At 42.8% G+C, this 21,849-nt stretch overlaps 1 protein-coding gene across 1 annotated transcript in view; it reads right to left on the bottom strand.

Annotated features, from left to right (window-relative positions):
• Window positions 1-21,849, bottom strand: part of ZRSR2 (zinc finger CCCH-type, RNA binding motif and serine/arginine rich 2) — a 36,676-nt gene that overhangs the window by 12,450 nt on the left and 2,377 nt on the right. Inside the window, exons 3-7 of the mRNA XM_008272380.4 lie at window positions 18,818-18,908; window positions 10,823-10,931; window positions 10,431-10,517; window positions 5,608-5,646; window positions 4,890-5,008 (exon numbers count right to left, since the gene is read on the bottom strand). Coding sequence (XP_008270602.2) covers window positions 4,890-5,008; window positions 5,608-5,646; window positions 10,431-10,517; window positions 10,823-10,931; window positions 18,818-18,908 — 445 coding nt within the window. The remainder of the gene's footprint in view (window positions 1-4,889; window positions 5,009-5,607; window positions 5,647-10,430; window positions 10,518-10,822; window positions 10,932-18,817; window positions 18,909-21,849) is intronic.

Genomic DNA, 21,849 nt, shown 5'->3' with positions numbered 1-21,849 from the left:
CTTGTTCTCTCTTCTGATAAGATCTATACACATAGCTCATTATCTGCCTGGGGTGAGTTAAAATCCAGAGTCAAAAGCATCACATACTCACAATAACTCACTTTCTCGCCCGTTCTTGCTTTCCATTTTTTCTATTTTAACTTAATGCAGTAGATCATGAGCCTTCTTTAAATACTTCTCGAACTAGGTGAGGTATAAATAAATACACAACTGTTTTACCTTCCATCAGTGATTTTGTTCTAAAGAAATAACAGAAATCCCCTCAATTTCGACTTCCAAAAAATATCTATTTCAAAAAGGTTTGAGAATTGAACACTGTAGTAACTACAAGAAAAAGAAATGCTTAGGGGGCCGGCACTGTGGCTTAGTGGATAAAGACACTGCCTGCAGTGTGGGCATCCCATACGGGCACCGGTTTGAGTCCCAGCTGCTCCACTTCTGATCCAGCTCTCTGCTATGGTGTGGGAAAGCAGTAGAAGATGGCCCAAGTCCTTAGGTCCCTGCACCCGTGTGGGAGACCCAGCAGAAGCTCCTGGCTCCTGGCTTTGGATCGGCGCAGCTCCAGCTGTTGCAGCCATCTGGAGAGTGAACCAGTGGATGGAAGACCTCTCTGTCTCTCTCTGCCTCTCCTTCTCTCTCTGTGTAACTCTGATTTCCAAATAAAGAAATAAATCTTTTTTAAAAAAAGAAATGCTTATGTTACAGAAGTGTTTCTATGATTATGTTGCAAACCTTAACAACAGAAGAGAACAGCTGTAGCTCTGGAGGAAGTCAGTGAGGCTCTGTAAAAAGTGAAAAAGGAGTGGGAATTTAGCCCAATAGTTAAGAAACCTATGGTCCCCTCTTGGAGTGCCAGAGTTCGAGTCCCGGCTCTAGCTCTTGACTCCAGCTTCCTGTCAGTACAGACCCTGGGAGGCACCAGCAATGGATCAACTAACTGGACTCCTGCCCCCAACAAGGGAGACCTGGATAGTGTTTCCAGTTCCTGGCTCTGCCACCTGCAGGCATTGTTTCCTTTGACTGATTGATTTGAAAAGGAGAGTTACAGAGAAAGACAGAGATCTTCTATCTGTTGGTTCACTCCAGAAGTGGCCACAACGGCTGCGACTAGGCCAGGCCAAAGCCTGGAGCTTCCGGGTCTCCCACATGGGTGCCAGGGCCCAAGCACTTGGGGCATCTTCCACTGCTTTCCCAGGTGTGCCAGGAGGGAGCTGGATCTGAAGTGCAGCAGCCAGGACTTGAACCAGCGCCTATATGGGATGCCAGCACTGCAAGTAGTGGCTCAACCCATTGTACCACAGCACTGGCCCCGTGTACACACTTTTTAAAAACTTTTTAAATGGTTCTAATATGCACTCACGGCTGAGAACCACTATTCTTGAAAAATAAGAAATGGTATAAAGGTTTAAAAAAGACAGAGAAAGCTCACATTTTCAAAGAAGGAAAATAATTCATAGCATGATGATTTTATTAACTAAAATAGACCTGAAAGATGCATATAGTTTCACACTGCATACACATGAATTTTCCTATTCATATTCTTTTTTAGGATTAATAGAACATTAATAGTAAAATTAGGCCTCCTGTGGAAAATTAGTAATAATTAGATTTTCCTCAGATGGATTCATTTGCCATTAGGAGTTTTTACCTACTTTGAGTTGTTCATTCAACAAACAAGCCAAATTATAAAAGTCACAATTACCTGGCCATACAGTAGGTATTTGCTAAAGAGTTGCTAAATGACTTAAGAGATCAATATTAGGTTTTCATATATGAGGATACTTCAAAATTTTTTTGGAAAATGGAATTTAATATGAAATATATCAAACTTGTATAACAAAATTTTTAAAAAGTTTATTTTTGTTGCAAAATTTTTTGAAACGCATGCATACAAGTTCTTCAAAAAGTCCATGAAAATGGACATTATGAAAAAAGCTATGCACAGATTTCAAAATTTTCTTGCACCAGGGCAGGCACTTGGCCTAGCACTTGAGATGCCCTTGAGATGCCTGCATTCCATTTCAGAATGTCTGGGGTGGAGTCCCAGCTCCACTTCTGATTCTAGCTTCCTGCTAATGTGCGTCTTGGGAGGTAGCAGGTGACGGCTCAAGTTGTTGGGTCCCTGTACCCAGGTATTGAGTTCCTAGCTCCCAGCTTTGGCTCCCGGCACAGGGCCACTGCAGGCATTCGGAGAGTAAACCTGCAGATAGGAGCGCTCTGTCTCTCAAGTACATTTTTAAAATAAATTAATTAAAAAAAAACATGGATCCAAAAGAGGCAGAGGTCAAGAAGAATGGCAACAATAACAACAATGAAAATACCGCTGGCCCTCCATATCTGCAATTCCCACATCCGAAGATTCAACCAATTGCAGATGGAAAATATTCAGAACAAACTGCATCTGTACTGAACATGTACAAAGCTTTTTTATCATAATTATTCCCTAAATAATACAGTATAACAACTATTTATATAACATTTAAGTTGTATTAGGTTTATAAGTAATCTGGAGATAATTTCAAGTATATAGGAGGGCATATGTAGGTGACATGCAAATAGTAGGCCATCTGATGTATGAATCAATGTGAGCATCCTCAGATTTTAGTATCCATGGCAAAGCAGAGGAGTCCTGAAACCATGGACACCGAAGGATGACAGTCCCAGCACTCAGCTGGTGTTCACCACGCATTTATCCATTCGCTTCGCTGCAAAGCCTCTCACAAGGGTGATACTATATTTAATGCTCATTTCACAGACAAGAGAATTAAGGATCACAGGGCTTAAGTAACTTTCCCAAAGTCAGTCATCGAAGCCAGATTTTGAACCCATGGGTCTCCTCCAGAGTCTGAGCATATTAACAGATGACAGTGAATTTTTTCAGGGATGGAGGCTTGGCGCAGTGGTTAAGATGCCACTTGGGGGGTGGGCAGCACTCCGGCATAGTGGGTAAAGCTGCCGCCTGCAGTGCTGGCATCCTGCATGGGCGCCAGTTCATGTCCCGGCTGCACCACTTCCGATCCAGCTGCCTGTTAATGTGCCTGGGAATGCCCTGGAAGATGGCCCAAGTCGTTGGGTCCCTGCACCCACGTGGGAGACCCGGAAGCAGCTCCAGACTCCTGGCTTTGGATCGGCGCAGCTCTGGCCGTTGTGGCCATTTGGGGAATGAACCAGCAGATGGAGGAACTCTCTCTCTCTGCCTCTGCCTCTCAGTAACTCTAACTTTCAAATAAAATAAATCTTTAAAAAAAAAAAAAAGGATGCTGCTTGGATACCTGCATCCCTGATCAGTATGCCTGGTTTAAGTCCTGGCTCTCCTTCCAATTCCAGCTTCCTGCTAATGCACACCCTGGAAGGTAGCAGGTGATAGCTTCCCACCCATGTGAGAAACCTGGATTGAATTATAAACTCCTAGCTTCACACTGGCCCAGCCCTGGCTATGGTGGACATTTGAAAAGTGAACCAGCAGGTGGATCTTTCTCTCTCTCTCTCTCTAACACACATACTTTTCCTCTACTCTGATCTGTTCACAGATATTCCTTTTTAAAATATTTATTTATAGGGCTGGTGCTGTGGAGTAGTGAGCTAAGCCTCCACCTGCTGTGCCAGCATCCCATATGGGCACCGGTTCAAATCCCGGCTGATCCACTTCTGATCGAGCTCTCTGCTATGGCCTAGGAAAGCAGAAAAAGATGACCCAAGTGCTTAGGCCCCTGCACCTGCATGGGAGTCCTAGGAGAAGCTCCTTGCTCCTGGCTTCAGATCAGCTCAGTTCCCACCATTACAGCCATCTGGGAAGTAAACTAGTGAATAGAATATCGCTGTCTCTCTCTGTCTTTCTCTCTTCGCCTCTACCTTGATGTAACTCTGCCTTTCAGATAAATATTTTAAAAAACGTATTTGTTTGAAAGAGAGGAAGAGAATCTTCAATTGGCTGGTTCACTCCCCAAATGCCCACAACAGCTGGATCTGGACCAAGTCAAAGCCAGAATCCTAAAACTGTATCTGGGTCTCCCACGTAAGTGGCAGGAACCCAACCACTTGGGTCATGATTTGCTGCCTTCCCAGGTGCTATAGAAAGAAGCTGGGTCAGAAGCAGAGTAGTCAGGTATCAAACAAGCACTCTGATATGGGATGCTGTCATCCCAAGTAGCAGTTTTGTTCTTGTTTTTGTTTTTAAGATGTATTTATTTATTTGAAAGGCAGAGTTATATATAGAGAAAGAGATCTTCCTTTTGCTGGTTCACTCCCCAGATGGCAGCCAGGTCAAAGGAGTCAAAAGCTTCCACCATGTCACCCATGTGAGTACAGAGGTCCAAGGACCCAGGCCATCCTCCACTGTACTCCCAGGCAAATCAGCAGGGAGCTGGATCAGAAGTCAAGCAGCCAGAACGTGAACTGGTACCCATATGCGATGCTGGCACTGCAGACGGCAGCTCAATCCACTGTGCCACAGCTGTGGTCCCTCAAGTAGCAGTTTTACCTGCTGTACCACAGTGCATACCCCACATGCCAAGTTTTAAAAGCCTGCTTGGGGCAGTGTGTTTGCCATCAAAAAATAGAAGCCAGACTGTTCCAACCTCTTCAAATATATTATTTCCCCATCCAAGTTGTCTACCATGGACTATACAAGCATAGAAAAAAAATAAACAGAAAGTCTAAAGATGCAGTATGCAAATTTAGCACTTCCAAAGAACTCAGCTAAGCCCACTCAGGGAACAGGGATGGAAGGAACAGAGGACAACCAGATGGGCAAATGGAGCAGCAGCAAGAAGGCAGCAGATATCTGATAAACATTTAAAACTAAAGCCAGTACCTCTCCCAAAAAGAGAACTCAAAACCTTGACATTTTCAATCACTTCATTCTGACAGGATAAATCAAAATGAGTTACCTATCTCCAAATCTGCAAGCTCCTGTTTTATTGTAGAATGGACAGTTAGCTCGATCTTTCTCCATTATTCTTAAATCCATGGGTGGTTCTGGGTTTTGCCATGTGGTACCATTTTCCAACTGTTGAAAATAACCATAATTTTACTGATGTGTAAGAGACCATGCCAGATTAAATGTTTCAAAATATATTCAAATATTTCCATCAAAAAAAAAAAACTGGCCTAAGGAAAAAACCACTTAAGTTTTAACAGGCAATCAAAGCTCTAGAAACAATTGTCCCCAGATGTGAGCTGTATTTCCCTCTTGACTCTGCATCACTTTCCTGGATCAGACATCACTACTGCTGCCAGGGACAGTCACTAGATTCTCCTTCTATCCATTCATTTCAAAAATGATCTAAGGACTTATTAGAGAAACACCACTGAGAGAAGTAAAAGTTATTCTGAATCAAGGTCAACTGTCCATTTGGGGCTAACAGCATGTGATGTTGCTTCCATACACTTTCAGTACTATAAAGTAAGTATAATCTCTGGGGGTGATTCAGTACCAATTACTGCTTATCAGTAAACTTCTATTGTACAGATCAAAGGGCCTCAAAGTGTTTCCAGATACCCAGATGTGATCAAAATAGTCTACCACAAAACTAATCTTACTGGAACTATTATTTCTAAAGAAATATTAATTGATCACAAATTTTTATTGAAACATTTTGAAAATACCTCATTTTCAGCCTGATCCAGCATCTTCTTCACAGCTTCCTACAAATGGTGCAAACACAGTTCTAATGAAAACCTAGGAATCAGGTAAGTCACAGCTGGTTTCTCTGGTTAAGAATCCCATATTTAACAATTAAAACACACACACACACAATTTCAGGTTTCAATTTTGTTTTCTAAGCATAGATCTTCTGAAAAGCTTTCGAAGGCTGAATGAGGGGACTTCAAAAAGTTAATGAAAAAGGGAATTAAAACATGTTTGTTTTCTTTTTTTAAAGATTTACCTATTTTATTTATTTGAAAGGCACAGTGAATAGACAGATCTTCCATCTGCCAGTTTACACCCCCAAATACTCGCAACAGCCAGGGCTGAGTCAGGTCTCCCATGTAGGTAGCAGGTGCCCAAGCACTTGGGCCATCTTCCGTTGCTTTTCCTAGGCCATTATCAGGGAGCTGGATCAGAAGTGGAGCAGCTGGGACAGGAACCAGCACCCAGATGGGATGCCAGCACTGCAGGCAGCAGCTTTTACCTGCTATGCCACCATGCAAACCCCAGGTTTCAATTTTTTAGCACTAAAATAAACTTATCTTTTAATTCTATTTCCATGAACTTCTTGAAGTACCTTTGTATAGCTGAGAATTTTTATTTAAATGGAAAATCTTATAGATCACATTGCAAAATATTCATAGTAAAATCTTATAAGTTTCAGTAACAGTTTAATATATTTTAAGATAAATATCACTTTCTAGCTTTTAAGATAAAGTATTAGTGAATATTATAAAATACAATGTTACCTGAAACATAACCATTTAACTGAAAATAAAATATGACAAGACCAGTAGTAATTAGGAGTCAAACTTTTCGATAAAGCAAAGGAAGCCCTACAATATGCCAGTAAAATAGCCACTTAAAGAAGTTTTTAATTATGATTGACAGATTTGTCTTCCCTTGCCCCTTAAAGCATTACCTAAGGCTTTCACCTCCCTGCTTACTTGCTAACTCTACCTGGTCACACAACTTTCCTTGGTAACGTGTGATGCTCACAACAGAACTCCTGTGCTGCTTTACTCCTTTTTCCCAATCACCTAAAAGCCCTTCTCAACAAACTGCACTGCCATTTACCCACGTGTTCAAAGTAAAAACTGAAAAAATATGACAGGAATTCCCCTCCCTTTTCTTTTCCTTCCTCCCACTCAAATTACCAACTAGAGTCCATTAGAGTCTGTCTTCAGCACAGCCAAAATCTGTGCCCTTCTCTTAATCAAGCACTACCCTAGGCAAACCATCATCTGCTCTCAGCCTTCTCAATGGCCACCTATTGCTACCCTCGCCGCCTTGGTCATTGCTCCCCATCCCCTATTCTTTTTTCTTTTTCTTTCTTTTTTTTTTTTTTTTGAAACTCAGTTACACAGAGAGGAGAGGCAGAGACAAAGAGAGAAAGACAGAGAGAGAGAGAGAGAGAGAGAGAGAGAGAGAGTGTGTCTTCCTTCCATTGGTTCACTCCCCAGAGAGAGAGAGAGAGAGTGTCTTCCTTCCATTGGTTCACTCCCCAGATGGCTGCAACAGCCGGAGCTGTGCTAATCTGAAGCCACGAGCCAGGATCTTCCTCTGGGTCTCCCATGCGGGTGCAGGGGCCCAAGGACTTGGCCCATCTTCCACTGCCTTCCCAGGCTATCAGCAAGGAGCTGGATCAGAAGTGGAGCAGCCGGGTCTCAAACCAGCGCCCATATGGGACGCCGGCACCACAGGCGGCAGCCTCACCCGCTACGCGCCAGCCCCAGTCCCTTATTCTTTATATAGAAGTTAGAATGATCTAGTGAAGGTAAAGTCTTGAAGAAGATCACTCCCTGCTTAAAAACCCTTCAGTGCTTTCCCGTGACATGACATCAAATCCAAACACGTCCTTCAAATCCAGAAGGCCTTGCATGACGTGACCCAGCCACCCTTCAGGCCTCCGGGTGCCTCTCACCAATTTGGTCTCCAAGTTTCAGGCACCTTGGCTTTCTTTCAGCCTCCAGGCATCTAGTCCCTTCTCCCTCGATTCTCTGTAATTAGGTGACAGTTCAAACATCACTTCCTCAGGGGTTTCTTTGACCAGGCAAACTAAAGAAGTGCTTCTCCAGGCCGGCGCCGCAGCTCACTAGGCTAATCCTCCGCCTTGCGGCGCCAGAACACCGGGTTCTAGTCCTGGTCGGGGCACCAAATTCTGTCCCGGTTGCCCCTCTTCCAGGCCAGCTCTCTGCTGTGGCCAGGGAGTACAGTGGAGGATAGCCCAAGTACTTGGGCCCTGCACCCCATGGGAGACCAGGACAAGCACCTGGCTCCTGCCTTCGGATCAGCGCGGTGCGCCGGCCACGGCGGCCATTGGAGGTGAACCAACGGCAAAGGAAGACCTTTCTCTCTGTCTCTCTCTCTCTCTCACTGTCCACTCTGCCTGTCAAAAAAAAAAAAGTGCCTCTCCAATCACCATCACTTTATTATTTCTTTATACCGTTTAACACTAGCTTATTGTATGTAAAATGTCTGCTTTTCTTACTTATCTGAAATGCCTACCTAAAAACCTAGCTCAGGGGGGCAGCATCATGGCGCAGCAAGCTAAGCTACTGCTTGTGAAAGCAACATCTCATATGAGCGTAAGTTCAAGTCCTGGTTGCTCCATTTCCCATCCAGTTCCCTGTTAATGCACCTGGGAAGACAGCAAAAGATGGCCCAAGTACTTGAGCCTCTGATACCCATGTGGGAAACCCAGATGGAAATCTAGGTTCCTGGCTTCAGCCTGGCCCAGGCCCAGCCAATAGAGCCATTTGGATAGTGAACCAGTGGATGGATGGTCTCTCTCTCTAACTCTCCCTTTCAAATAAATAAATAAAAATATACAGAGTATAAAAAGACGTACTATATATGAGCAAAACTGACATTCTGAGATTTGATAATCGTATATAGCCCTTGTCTATATTCTTCTGAAAAACAGTGGTTTCTGCACTTACTACTGGTTGAATTCTTTATTTAGTGGAGGGGTAAGCTTGTGATTATAAAGAAAACTGAGTTTGTCCTTGTAAAAATTAAAAGATAAATAAGAAGTAAGGAGGGTAGGAAGTATCATTATGCTCTTAAGACTGTATATATGAAATATATGAAATTTGTGCCCTTTTTATAAATAAAACATGTTTTAAAATTAAAAAAAAATAGGGGCCGGCGCTGTGGTTTAGCAGGATGCAGCACTGGCATCCCATATAGGTGCTGATTCAAGCCCTGGCTGCTCTACTTCCGATCCAGCTCTTGGCTATAGCCTGGGAAAGCAGTGGGAGATGGTCCAAGTCCTTGGGCCCCTGCACCCGCGTAGGAGACCCGGAAGAAGCTCCTGGCTCCTGGCTTCAGATCAACACAGCTCCAGCCATTGTGGCCATTTGGGGAGTGAACCAGCAGATGGAAGACCCCGCCCCCCTTCTCTCTTTCTCTCTCTCCAACTCTGCCTTTCAAATAAATAAATAAATCTTTTTTAAAAATTTAAAAAAAATAAAAATGCAGCTCAGTGAATGCAGAGCATGTCTTCTTTCACTTCGCTCTCTCCACTAAACAGGACATGAGCACACATATCACATATGCCTTTAAATATGCTTGAAATCTATTTCTCTACCTACTTCTCCTTAATATCTCATTAGACTTCCTTTGAAACAGAAGCATTTAAAATAAGCCTTGGCTTCTACCTGATCCCTGAAAGACCTCAGTGGAAGAATATACAATGGGGAAAAACATAAAATGGGGATTGACTCATCTCTATAAAAAAATCACAAGCTCCAAACAACTTTTTCCACTCCCTAAAAACCTAGCAGGATCTTGCCTCACCTGGATGTCTAATATTTGCACTGAAATCAAATGATGGCCTGAGCCACAAAAAAATAAATAAATAAAAAAGGTTGTGGACTGCTTCTATCTCACCGTATGACTAGGGCATAAACAAATGCATTCTCTGCCATTGTAAGGTAATTATTAATGCTACCCAATTTTATGCTATACAAATTTAGCAATTTTACAGAAAAGATACATCCTGATGGATCAGTCAAGGAAGGTGGGCTGGGGGTACCTTTGAAATAGATAACTGTTAAGGAATAGCAGCAAAATAAACCAAAGCACTCTTTAAAAAAAAAAAAAAGAAGAACTCTGAAAGATACGGAAGATGCATACATATTTCTTACAGACTCTCCTCTAACAAGCGACTGTGTGTCAGCCACAATTGCCATTATAGCCCGAATCGGAAAGGAAGCCAAGATTTAATAACAAAAAATTTCCAAATTGCTTGATATTTTAGTCCCTGATATCATTAAATCAATTCTTGCTCACCTGTCATAAGCACTTAAATCTCTTATGATCTAAATACAAGTGGAAACTATACAAAATATTATTCTCTAGAGAAACCAATACATAGAGAGCAGAAGCTCAGAAAAATACCACTTGCTATAGAATAGCACAGAATGTAAAGCACGCAGAGCTAGATGTTTGCTAGAGACCAGACAGACCACAAAGCCTATAATATTTACTATCTGGCCCTTTACAGGGGGGTTGCCAATCCCTGCTATAAAAAAACTGAATAAAGTTGAAGAAAACTTTAATTTCAGAAGTCTGCCACTGCACAGACTTCAGAGAGGAAACTCTAGTATATATCTAGATTAAACGTATGACTCTTTCCAAACAAACAAATAAAACAGCACAAAAGAGAAACTCGAACCCAAACCCTGACATGCCTACAGCTTCCTCATCAAACCTAGGCCGCAGCTGAACACTAAGAGGATACTCAGTGCATTTATCCTCCCACGACAGGAATCACCTCTCTCTCTCTCTTCTCCTGGCGCTTCTGTTCCTCCTCTTGTCTCTCTTTCCTCTGCTGTTCTTCCCATTCTTCCTTTAACTTTCTCTTAAAAAGGAAAACAAAGGGGGGGGGGGAGAAGGGGGAGAAAGGCAAGTTTATTTCTTTTCAGGCTCACTTTTTTTAAAACATTTAACATATAGGGCAAATAAATGAAAAAATTAAAAACAAGTAAAATGGATAACATTGGATCTTTTTAAAGTTCAAGAAATGCAACTCTTACGGAGAACTATTTTGAGTAGCTAGCTAATTAGTTAACTGGTTTTTTTAATTGATACTGTACTAATTAGTTAACCAGTTATTTAATTGATACTGTACTAGTTAGTTAACTGGTTATTTAATTGATACTGTACCTCTTGCTCTTCTTGCCGTTTTCTATTTGCCTCTTCCTTCTCCTTCTTTATCCTGAATTCTTCTTGTGCCTTCTGCTCCCTCAGCAACCACTCCTCATGTAACTTCTGCCTATCATTACAACGATGTAATCAAAAAAGAGAAATGGGCATTAATTTACAAATACATACACATATACACATTTGATAGCAAAATGACATGTTTTGGGAATGATGGAAATATCATGAATGATATTTTCTATACAGCAGTCAAGTGGGGGTAGAGAACCAGACGATATGAATAAAGCTTTTGGAAAAGTACAGTGTCAGCCAACTCTCTTCCTAGAGTGATAACTTAAGTCACTATTCTAATTTCATAGGTGCTCTGGCTGTGATCTCTTTTATATGACACTACAACTTCCCCTGTAGGCCAATCATTGTAATGATTAGGTGCCAGTAAAATGGTAGCAAGTTTCAAAGCAATATCTCACTTTTCTCATTCAGAACACATTATTCCTCCTAACCTATACATTTTGATTGCAGCACTAAGAAAACCTGGCATCTTTTGCCATAAACCTTTGGACTACTACTCTAAACAGTTAAGAGTCCTGTCATTTGACTACAAACACTTAAACAGCACAATTGAAGTCTTTAAAATCAAGCTTTAGATTTTTAGAATAGATGAAAGAAGTTATAAATTAGCAAGCACTATTTTTTTAAATGACCAATTATAAAGAATGATGTTATCTTAAAGTGGCAAGTGTCTCAACATGCAGTATCACAAGTTTCTAATTTAAGGGAGGATGGTTATGGAGAGAGGGTTTGGCACAGTGAGTTAAGCTACCACTTGGGATGCCCCATCCTGTATCGAGTGCCTGGCTGCTAATGCATGCCCTGAGAGACAGCAATGATCACTCAAGTACTTGGGTACCTGCTACCCAGGTAGAAGACCCAGATTGAGTTCTGGGCTCCTGGCTTTGGCCTGGCCCAGTCCCTGGTGTTGCACACATTTCAGGAGTGAATCAGTGGATAGATTCTGATCTCTGTCTCTCAAATAAAATGAAACAAAAATTTCTTTAAAACTTAAAAGGGGGTTATATTTCCGAAGTTTATTTGATAATAGGGTGTTTAGGACCTAGATTTCTTTCCAAGTGAATTTATAAAAGGGAAATGAAATACAAGAAATCGTTCTATATTACTTCAGCCACATCAGAAGTTAAATAAGGTTTGATGTCTAGCCTGGGGACCTAACTACAATTTTAAATAAATATCCTATGGGAAAATATATTCCATTTTCTTTTATTTATTATTTATTTATTAAAGATTTATTTATTTATTTATTTGAAAGTTAGAGTTACAGAGAAGGAGAGCCACAGGCAGAGAGACAGAGAAAGAGTGATCTTCCATCTACTGGTTCACTCCCCAAATGGCTACAATGGCCAGGGCTGGGCCAGGGAAGCCAGGAGCTTCTTCTGGATCTCCCATGTGGCTGTGGGGCCCAAGTACTTGAGCCATCTTCTGCTGCTTTCCCAGGCACATTAACAGGGAGCTGGATTGGAAGTGGAGCAGCTGGGACTGGAACTGGCACCTGTATGGGATGTGGACACTGGAGGAGGAGGCTTAACCTTCTATGCCACAGCACCTGCTGCTCCATTTTCAACTACAGACTCCAGGAACACACCTGTTAGTCATGGTAGAGGCTGGTATGTATACATCAATGTTCCTATGCATATTGTAGGATACAACACAGATGTTTCAGTTGTGCAGAACACTTTAATTGTAGGTAACTGAAACAAATGGAATATGAACTTTTAAAAATTATTTTATTTACTGAAAGACATAAAGATATAGGCAGAGAGAGAGAGAGAGAGATCCCATCCACTGGTTCACTCCCCAAATGCTTGGAGCACCTGGGGCCAGGAGCCAAGAATGTACCTCAGGTCTCCCATGTGGGTGGTAGGGACCCAACCACTTGAACCATCACTTGCTGCCTCCCAAGCTGCACCACAGCAAAAAGCTGGAATTGTAAAGGAGCTGGGACTGAAACCCAGGCCCTGAAATGTGGGCTGCAAGTATTCCAACTGGTGTCTTAAAACCTATGCCAAACACCTGAACCAGTACCTAAATTTAAAACCACGAAAAAATAAATGTTAAAAACTTTAACATCTAATAATTTTAAGATAACTGTGCTTCTGCTTTCAAATAGGCCATAAAGCCATACAGTATTTTCATACAATTAATTTTCTTGTTTTTTAGCAATAATGTAGTATGTGCTATGGTTTGGAAGTGAGAGAGGTCCCCAATGTGGCAGTATAGAAAGGCAGTGGAATTTTTGTTTAAAAGATTTATTTATTTCAAAGAGTGAGGGGGGAGGGCTGAAACAGAAAAAGATCTTTCATCTGCTGGTTAACTCCCCAGATGGCCACAACGGCCCAGGCTCAGCCAAGCTGAAGCCAAGAGCTTCTTCCAGTTCTTCCATGTGGGTAGCAGGGTCCCAAGCACTTGAGCTGTCCTCCACTGCCTTCCCAGACACATTAGCAGGGAGCTGGATTGGAAGTGGAGCAGCTGAGACATGAACTGGCACCCATATGGGATGCCAGCATTGCAGGCATCGGCTTTGCCCACTACGCCACAATGCCACCTCCCCTCCTCACCTCCGGTGATGGAACTTTTAAGAGGTACAGAGGGCCCACTGAAAGGTTGCTTAAATCATTGGGAACCATCAGCCTCTGAAGAGATTAATGGCAGTCTCACAGAGTGCATTAGCTCACATGAGAATGGTTTGTTATGAAGAGAAAAAAACTGGCTCCTCCCTGGTCTCTAGCTTTCTATCTCACCATGTGATCTCTTCCACACGCACTTGTGATGCCATGTACCATGAGGCCCAACCAATGGGGCCTCCTGATCTTGGACTTTCAGCCTCTAAAGCTGTGTGCAAAATAAAACTCTTTTATTTATAAAGTTCCTAGGAGGCCGGCGCTGTGGTGTAGCAGGTAAAGCCGCTGCCTGCAGTGCCAGTATCCCATATGGTTGTCAGTTCGAGACCCAACTGCTCCACTTCCAATCCGGCTCTCTGCAGTGGCCTGGGAAAGCAATGGAAGATGGCCCAAGTCCTTAGACCCCTGCACCCGCGTGGGAGACCCAGAAGCAGCTCCTGGCTCCTGGCTTCGGATTGGCACAGCTCCAGCTATTGCAGCAAATTGGAGAGTGAACCAGCGGATGGAAGACCTCTCTCTCTCTGCCTCTCCTTCTCTCTCTGTGTAACTCTTTCAAATAAACAAATCAATCTTTAAAAGAAAGTACCTAGGTTTGGTTATTTTATTATAGTACAAGAAAACAAATATAGTATGTAACACTCAGAAGAATAAACAAAGATAAAAAAAACACAAAGATGCATGTATATGATTGAAAACAAGTATTTCAAGTAAGCAGGAAAACAAAATTTATTTCCCTACTTCATATCAAATGTATCATCTTCATCATAACAGAAATCTATAATAATAGCTATAGTCATTACAGCACCCTTATCTGCTCATATTAAGTACTGTACACATATAACCTCATTTAATCTCCATAATTCTATGAGGTAGATACTATGATTTTAGCTTGATATTAAAGACAAGGAGACTGAAGCTAAGAAATGTGAACACAGAAAGTGTTCTAGCCAAAACTAGAACTCAGGTCTAGCTGAATCCAAGTTCATATTCTCACTCACTAGAACTTTTTTTGTAATACTTTTAGCACTGTGATAGTTCCACATAATTATGTCTTTGGTAGATAACAGGAATCAAACAGGAGAAGAAGCAACTTTTCTAATAAACATGATAAACAGCTAGTAAATATCTACAAAGTACTTTATCCTTTATAAAAATTTTATCAGAGCTGGCATTGTGAAGTAACAGGTAAAGCCGCCACCTGCATCACCAGCATCCCATATGGGTGCCAGTTTGAGTCCCGGCTGCTCCACATCCGATCCAGCTCCCTGCTAATGCACCTGGGAAAGCAGTGGAAGATGGCCCAAGTCCCTGGGCCCCTGCACCCACGTGGGAGACCTGAATGAAGCTCCTGGCTCCTGGCTCCTGGCTCCTGGCTTTGGCCTGGCCTAGCCCTGGCTGTTGATGCCATTTGGGGGAATGAACAAGAGAATGGAAGATCTCTCTGTCTCTCCTTCTATCTGTAACTTTTACTTTTTGAATAAATAAAATAAATCTATTTATTTATTTATTTATTTATTTATTTTGACAGGCAGAGTGGACAGTGAGAGAGAGAGACAGAGAGAAAGGTCTTCCTTTGCCGTTGGTTCACCTCCAATGGCCGCCACTGCTGGCGCACCGCGCTGATCCGGTGGCAGGAGCCAGGTGCTTCTCCTGGTCTCCCATGGGGTGCAGGGCCCAAGCACTTGGGCCATCCTCCACTGCACTCCCGGGCCACAGCAGAGAGCTGGCCTGGAAGAGGGGCAACCGGGACAGAATCCGGCGCCCCGACCGGGACTAGAACCTGGTGTTCTGGCGCCGCAAGGCGGAGGATTAGCCTAGTGAGCTGCGGCGCCGGCCAAAATAAATCTTTAAAAAAAAATTATTTTCCAGGTCAGCATTGTGGCAGAAGGGGTACATCCCATAAGGGCTCCTGGCTTCAGCCTGGCCCAACCCTGGCCATTGCAGCCATTTGGGGGAATTCCCTCCCTTTCTCCCTCCCTCCCTTCTTTCCTCTACCTCTGTAACTCTGCCTTTCAAATATATAAATCTTTTTGTTTTGTTTTTTGTTTTTTGACAGGCAGAGTGGACAGTGAGAGAGAGACAGAGAGAAAGGTCTTCCTTTGCCGCTGGTTCACCCTCCAATGGCGGCCGTGGCCAGCGCACCACGCTGATCCGATGGCAGGAGCCAGGTGCTTCTCCTGGTCTCCCATGGGGTGCAGGGCCCAAGCACTTGGGCCATCCTCCACTGCACTCCCAGGCCACAGCAGAGAGCTGGCCTGGAAGAGGGGCAACCAGGACAGAATCCGGCGCCCCGACTGGGACTAGAACCCGGTGTGCCGGCACCGCAGGAGGAGGATTAGCTTAGTGAGCTGCAGCGCCAGCCTCAAATATATAAATCTTTAAAAAATTTTTATTTGGTAGGCTGGCAATTTGGCACAGCAGGTTAAGCCGCCGCTTGCAATGCCAGTGTCTCATATCAGAGTTCCAGTTCAATTCCTATCTACTCTGCTTCTCATCCAGTTTCCTGCTAATGAACTTTGGAGGCAGTACGTGATGGCTCAAAAACTTGAGCCCTCCACCCATGTGGGAGACCCAGGTGGAGTTCCAGGCTTCTGGATTTGGCCTGCTCCAGCCCTTTTTGTTGTGCGGATTTACAGTGAACCAGTGGATGGATGATCTTTCTCTCTCTCAGTCTGTATGTCCCTTTCCTTCTCTGTTGCTCTGCCTCTTAAGTGAAAATAAATTTTTAATTGTTTTTTTTTATTGTGGATACGCATACATAATAACATTTATTATTTTAATCATTTTAAAGTGTAAAGTTCTACAGCATCAAGTACACTGGCATGTACCACTTTTATCTTTTTAAAACTAGCCCCCTTGAACAATACTAAGAGAAAAAATAGCAGAATACTTTCATCATCTTGACATGGTGGAAACTTTAAATCAGGTGCCAAAGCCAGATTTCATCACAAAAGATGACGACATGAAAACGAAATCATAGGGGCTGGCATTGTGCCTATAATACCGGCATCCCATATGGGCATTGGTTCATGTTCCAGATGGTCCACTTGCAATCATGCTTCCTGCTAATGGCCTGAGGAAAGCAGTGGAAAATGGCACAAGTGCTTGGGCCCCTGCTACCCACATGAGAGACCTGAAAGAAGTTCCTGGTTCCTGGCTGGCCCAGCCCTGGCCATTGCACTCATCTGGGAAGTGAACCATCATTTGGAAGATCAACCTCCCTCTCTCTCTCTCTCTCTCTAACTCTGACTTTTAAATAAATAAATAAATCTATCTTTGGAAAAAACTTTAAAAAGAAAATGAAATCATAGTATGAAAGTCAAGTAAAGACTGATGAGAAAGTAAAAGGATATACATCACATATATGACAGATAAAGGAGTGATATCCTTAGTCAAGTCATAGCATTGCCCACAAAACAAATTTTAAAATGTGTAACCTGAAAGAGAAAGGTACAAGACTTATAAGTAATCTACAAATAGGTAATAAAATACGTTAAAAAATATTCAGTCTTATTAATTCAGAAATGTACATGTGAAACAATGAAATATAACCAGTACAGGAGCTTTAAAATCTGATAAAGCCAAGTGTGAGTGAAGGTATGTAGTGGTAAATACCTTGATTCATTGACAAAGGGACTACAAACTGGAATGCCTTTTCCATCTGGCCAGTCACATTTCATTTACACTTTTCCTTTGGTCCCAATTGCATTAGCCAGCTTTTCGTACTAAAATGAAACGCCTCAGACAACTAACTTATGAAAAGGTTGATTTTGGTTTACAGTGTTGGAGGTTCAAGTCCAAGATGAGACAGCTTGGTTTAGTCTTTGTGAAGGCAATGATAGCACTGCAGAAGTGCATGCAAAAGGAAAGATTACATGATGAGCAAGGAAGTAGAGAGAGGTTGGATCCAATTCAGGCTTTTAGAACCAACTTCTCTCACAAGAACAACCTTCCAAGGGCCAATCCCAATAACCTCAGGACCTCCCAACAGGCCCTACCTCTTAAAAGTTCTACCACTTCCCAAGACTGCCACCCTGTGGACTAAGTGTTTAGCGCATGAGCCTTTGGAGGACTTTGAACAACCTAATATCCAAACCACAGAACCAACAATTTTATTTCTAGGCATTTTCCTAAGGAAGTAACAGGACCATTATCATGGCTGGCTATATAAGCACTGATATTCACTGCAAATTTTTATATAATAGTAAAATACAACTATTACTCGAAAGTCTACCAATTAGAGAACTATAAATTATGAATAAAGAATAAATTACACTACATTCATATAATGGCTACTGTATTGCCATTAAAATGGTTGAATCAGATCTCTGCATCAACACTGACATTCATAGGAGGTGGGTGTTTGGTGTAACAGTTAAGACACTGCCTGGGACACCTGCATTCCATACTGGAGGACCTGGGTTCAAGTCCTTGGTCTGCTCCTGATTCCATCTTCCTGCTAATGTACACACTGGGAGGTAGCAGTGATGGCTCAAGTAGTTCGGTCCCTGTTACCCACATGGGAGACCTGGATTGAGTTCTCAGCTCCCAGCTTCAGGCTGGGCCAGCCCTGTCTGTTACAGGTGAGATTTCTGTCTCTGCCTCCTCAAATAAAGAAAAAAATGTTAATACTCACACATATGTTTAGCATAAAAATAACTTAATAAAAAAGTATGTATAAATATTTTATTATATAAATATACATGTATAGTACATTTACAATTTCTTTCTTTTCTCCAATTTGTAGTTATTTGAGAGGCAGAGTCTACAATGGTTGAGACTGAGTCAGGCCAAAACCAGGATCCAGGAACTCAATTCAGGTCTCCCTCCTGGGTGGCAGGAGTCCAATTACTTAGGCCACCACAGCTGTCTCCCAAGGTCTGCATGAGCAGGAAGCTGGAGTGAGTTGGAATTGGAAGCCAGGCATTCTGATGTAGGACACGGGCATCTTACCTGGTGTCTCACTGCTAAACCAATGCCTGCCCCTACACTTTCTTTCTTAACAGTGACTATCTTTGGGTGTACTGCATTTACTGAAGCCCTTTCACTTTTTATGTTTGTTAATTACTTACGTCTTTTTTCAAAAACATTTACAAATTAGCAAAAACTGAAAAAGATGTCCATTTTAAAAAATGATAACCTCCAGTTTTAGCCCATCAGCTAGAGATTTAAAGAGTTTATGCAGGGAATTTTATAAGACCTGTACAAGACTTTATAAAGAAAGCCCATACTAGTTAGTAAAGGCTGCTAATATGCCAATAAAATAACTGAGTTCGCTTTAAGTGTTTCAATTAGTGCTGACCTCTCTCTCTCCAACAGCTTCTCTTCTTCTAGTTGTTGTTCTTCAGTCAAAGCATCCTCCTCCTCCTCCTCCTCCTCCTTCTGTGAGACTCCTGAGAATATTTAAATATCTTAGTAAACTACCTTAAGTATTACAAATACTTGGTCAATAATTCAGGGGAAATCATACACATAGTTTTTAATCTCTACAACTATGGTAAAAACCTGCTTTTAAAATTTCTCAATAATAAGAGTTCTAACTGCCCAAATATGACACAAAATGAGCACCAAAAAGAACAGTAATGGTAGTGGATAACAAGTAAGTATAAAAATAATGGGAGGGCCAGTGCTGTGGCGTAGTGAGTAAAGTCGCCGCCTGCAGTGCCGGCATCCCATATGGGTGCAGGTTCATGTCCCGGATGCTCCACTTCTGATCCAGCTCTCTGCTATGGCCTGGGAAAGCAGTGGAGGATGGCCCAAGTCCTTCGGCCCCTGCACCCACGTGAGAAGACCCGGAGGAAGCTCCTGGCTTCGGATCAGCACAAGTCCTGATGTTGCGGCTAATTGGGGAGCGAATCAGCAGATGGAAAACCTCTCTGTCTGCCTCTCCTCTCTCTGTGTAACTCTGACTTTCAAATAAATAAATAAATCTTAGAAAAAAAATTATGGGGGCCAGCGCCGTGGCTCATTTGGCTGATCCTCCGCCTGCAGCGCCGGAATCCCATATGAGCGCCAGATTCTAGTCCCGGTCAGGGCACCGGATTCTGTCCCGGTTGCTCCTCTTCCAGTCCAGCTCTCTGCTGTGGCCCAGGAAGGCAGTGGAGGATGGCCCATGTGCTTGGGCCCCTGCACCCACATGGGAGGCCCGGAAGAAGCTCCTGGCTTGTGGCTTCAAATCAGCTCAGCTCCAGCCATTGTGGTAACTTGGGGAGTGAACTAGCAAGTGGAAAACCTGTCTACCTCTCTCTGTAACTTTCAAATAAATAAAATAAATCTTTAAAAATAATAATAATAGAGGCCTGCACTGTGGTGCAGCAGGTTGAGGCCCCAAACTGCAGCACCAGCATCCCATGTGGGCACTGGTTTGAGTCCTGGCTGCTCCACTTACAATCCAGCCCCCTGCTATGGCCTGGGAAAACAGCAGAGGATGGCCCAAGTGCTTGGGCCCCTGCACCCATGTGGGAGACCCGGAGGAAGCTCCTGGCTTCTGGCTTCAGATCCGCTAAGCTTTGGCCACTGGGCCCATTTGGGGAGTGATCCAGCAGATGGAAGACCTCTTTCTCTCTGTCTCTGCCTCTCTAACTCTGTCTTTCAAACAAATAAAAAATAATTCTTAATAATAATAATAATAATGGTAGTGGGATAACGAGTAAATTAAAAAATCAATCAATGGTTCCACAGTGATATTCAGAAAGGTGGTGAGGCATGGGAAGGAATATCATTTTCACAGAATGACAACTAAAAAACACAAAAAGACTTAAATAGAAAAGTCACTTTTACAACTCCCACAGTAATAAACTTAAGACATATTTAGATAAAAGCTTGTTGAGAAGAGAATATTTATACCATCTCAAAACATCATCCCACAGATGAAAACTCATTGCAATGGAGAAAATGCACCCTGACAATGGAGCAACACTTTAACCACACTCAGCATCACTAAGAGTGTACAGACTTCATAATGTATGCAACAAGACGTTCACAACATTTGCACTGTAGGACTTGGTCACGAAAAGTGTAACCTTAAGCTATTCATGAGAGGATAGCCTGATGGACAATGCAGGACATTCCACAAGAAAACTAGCTTGAGCTTTTCAAAACAATCAATTCCATTTGGGGGAAGGTTAATGATAGGTTTTATGTGATATCGCTGAATCACTGTGCATTTATTTAGGTACAAGCTTGATATTGTGGGTCTATGAGAGAACATTCTCATTCTTTAGGAGATGCAGGCTGAAGGATTCAGGTATGAGGTGCTGTGACATCTGCACCTGCTATGAAGAGTTCAGAAAATAAATTCCCTATGTATTTATCTCTCCATATAAACAGAGAGGGAGTAAAGCCAGATGTTAACAACTGGCAAATCTAAAGGATTAATGGATATTAATGGATATTTATGATACAATTTTTTTAAATTTTGCCCACTAAGACACTTTAAGAAAAATATAGCTAAATGATTTCTTTTTTTTTTTTTTGGTAACACTGAGACTAGTCCCATTTTTTTTAAAGATTTATTTCTTTATTTGAAAACAGAGTTACAGAGATGCAGAGGCAGAGAGAGAGAAAGAGAGAGAGAGAGATCCATCTTCCATCCACTGGTTCACTCCCCAAATAATCGCAACGGCTGGAGCTGCACCAATCCAAAGCCAGGAGCCAGGAGCTTCCCCCGGATCTCCCACGTGGGAGCAGGAACCCAAGGACTTGGGCCATCTTCTACTGCTTTTCCAGGCCATACCAGAGAGTTGGATCAGAAGTGGAATAGATTGGCCGGCGCCACGGCTCAATAGGCTAATCCTCCACCTAGTGGCGCCAGCACACCGGGTTCTAGTCCCGGTCGGGGCGCCGGATTCTGTCCCGGTTGCCCCTCTTCCAGGCCAGCTCTCTGCTGTGGCCCGGGAGGGCAGTGGAGGATGGCCCAAGTGCTTGGGCCCTGCACCCCATGGGAGACCAGGAGAAGCACCTGGCTCCTGCCATCGGATCAGCGTGGTGCGCCGGCCACAGCACGCCAGCTGTGGCGGCCATTGGAGGTGAACCAACGGCGAAAAGGAAGACCTTTCTCTCTGTCTCTCTCTCTCACTATCCACTCTGCCTGTCAAAAAAAAAAAAAAAAAAAAAGAAGTAGAGTAGACAGTTCTCAATCCGGCGCCCATATGGACTGTCAGCACTGCAGGCAGTGGCTTTATCCACTATGCCACAGCACTGGCCCCCATTAAATGATTTTTAATACAATAAAAATTAATATCATTCCCTATTCAAAACTTAAATTTGAGGAAACAGTGAAAGTGGAGGAAAAATGGATCAGATCTGAAGTGACCTTAAGGGAATGTAACAGGG

Source organism: Oryctolagus cuniculus, chromosome X (genome assembly GCF_964237555.1).
Source record: "Oryctolagus cuniculus chromosome X, mOryCun1.1, whole genome shotgun sequence".
Classification (NCBI taxonomy): domain Eukaryota; kingdom Metazoa; phylum Chordata; class Mammalia; order Lagomorpha; family Leporidae; genus Oryctolagus; species Oryctolagus cuniculus.
Note: the sequence above shows the minus strand (reverse complement) of the source record. Positions and strands in the feature narration are given on the sequence as shown.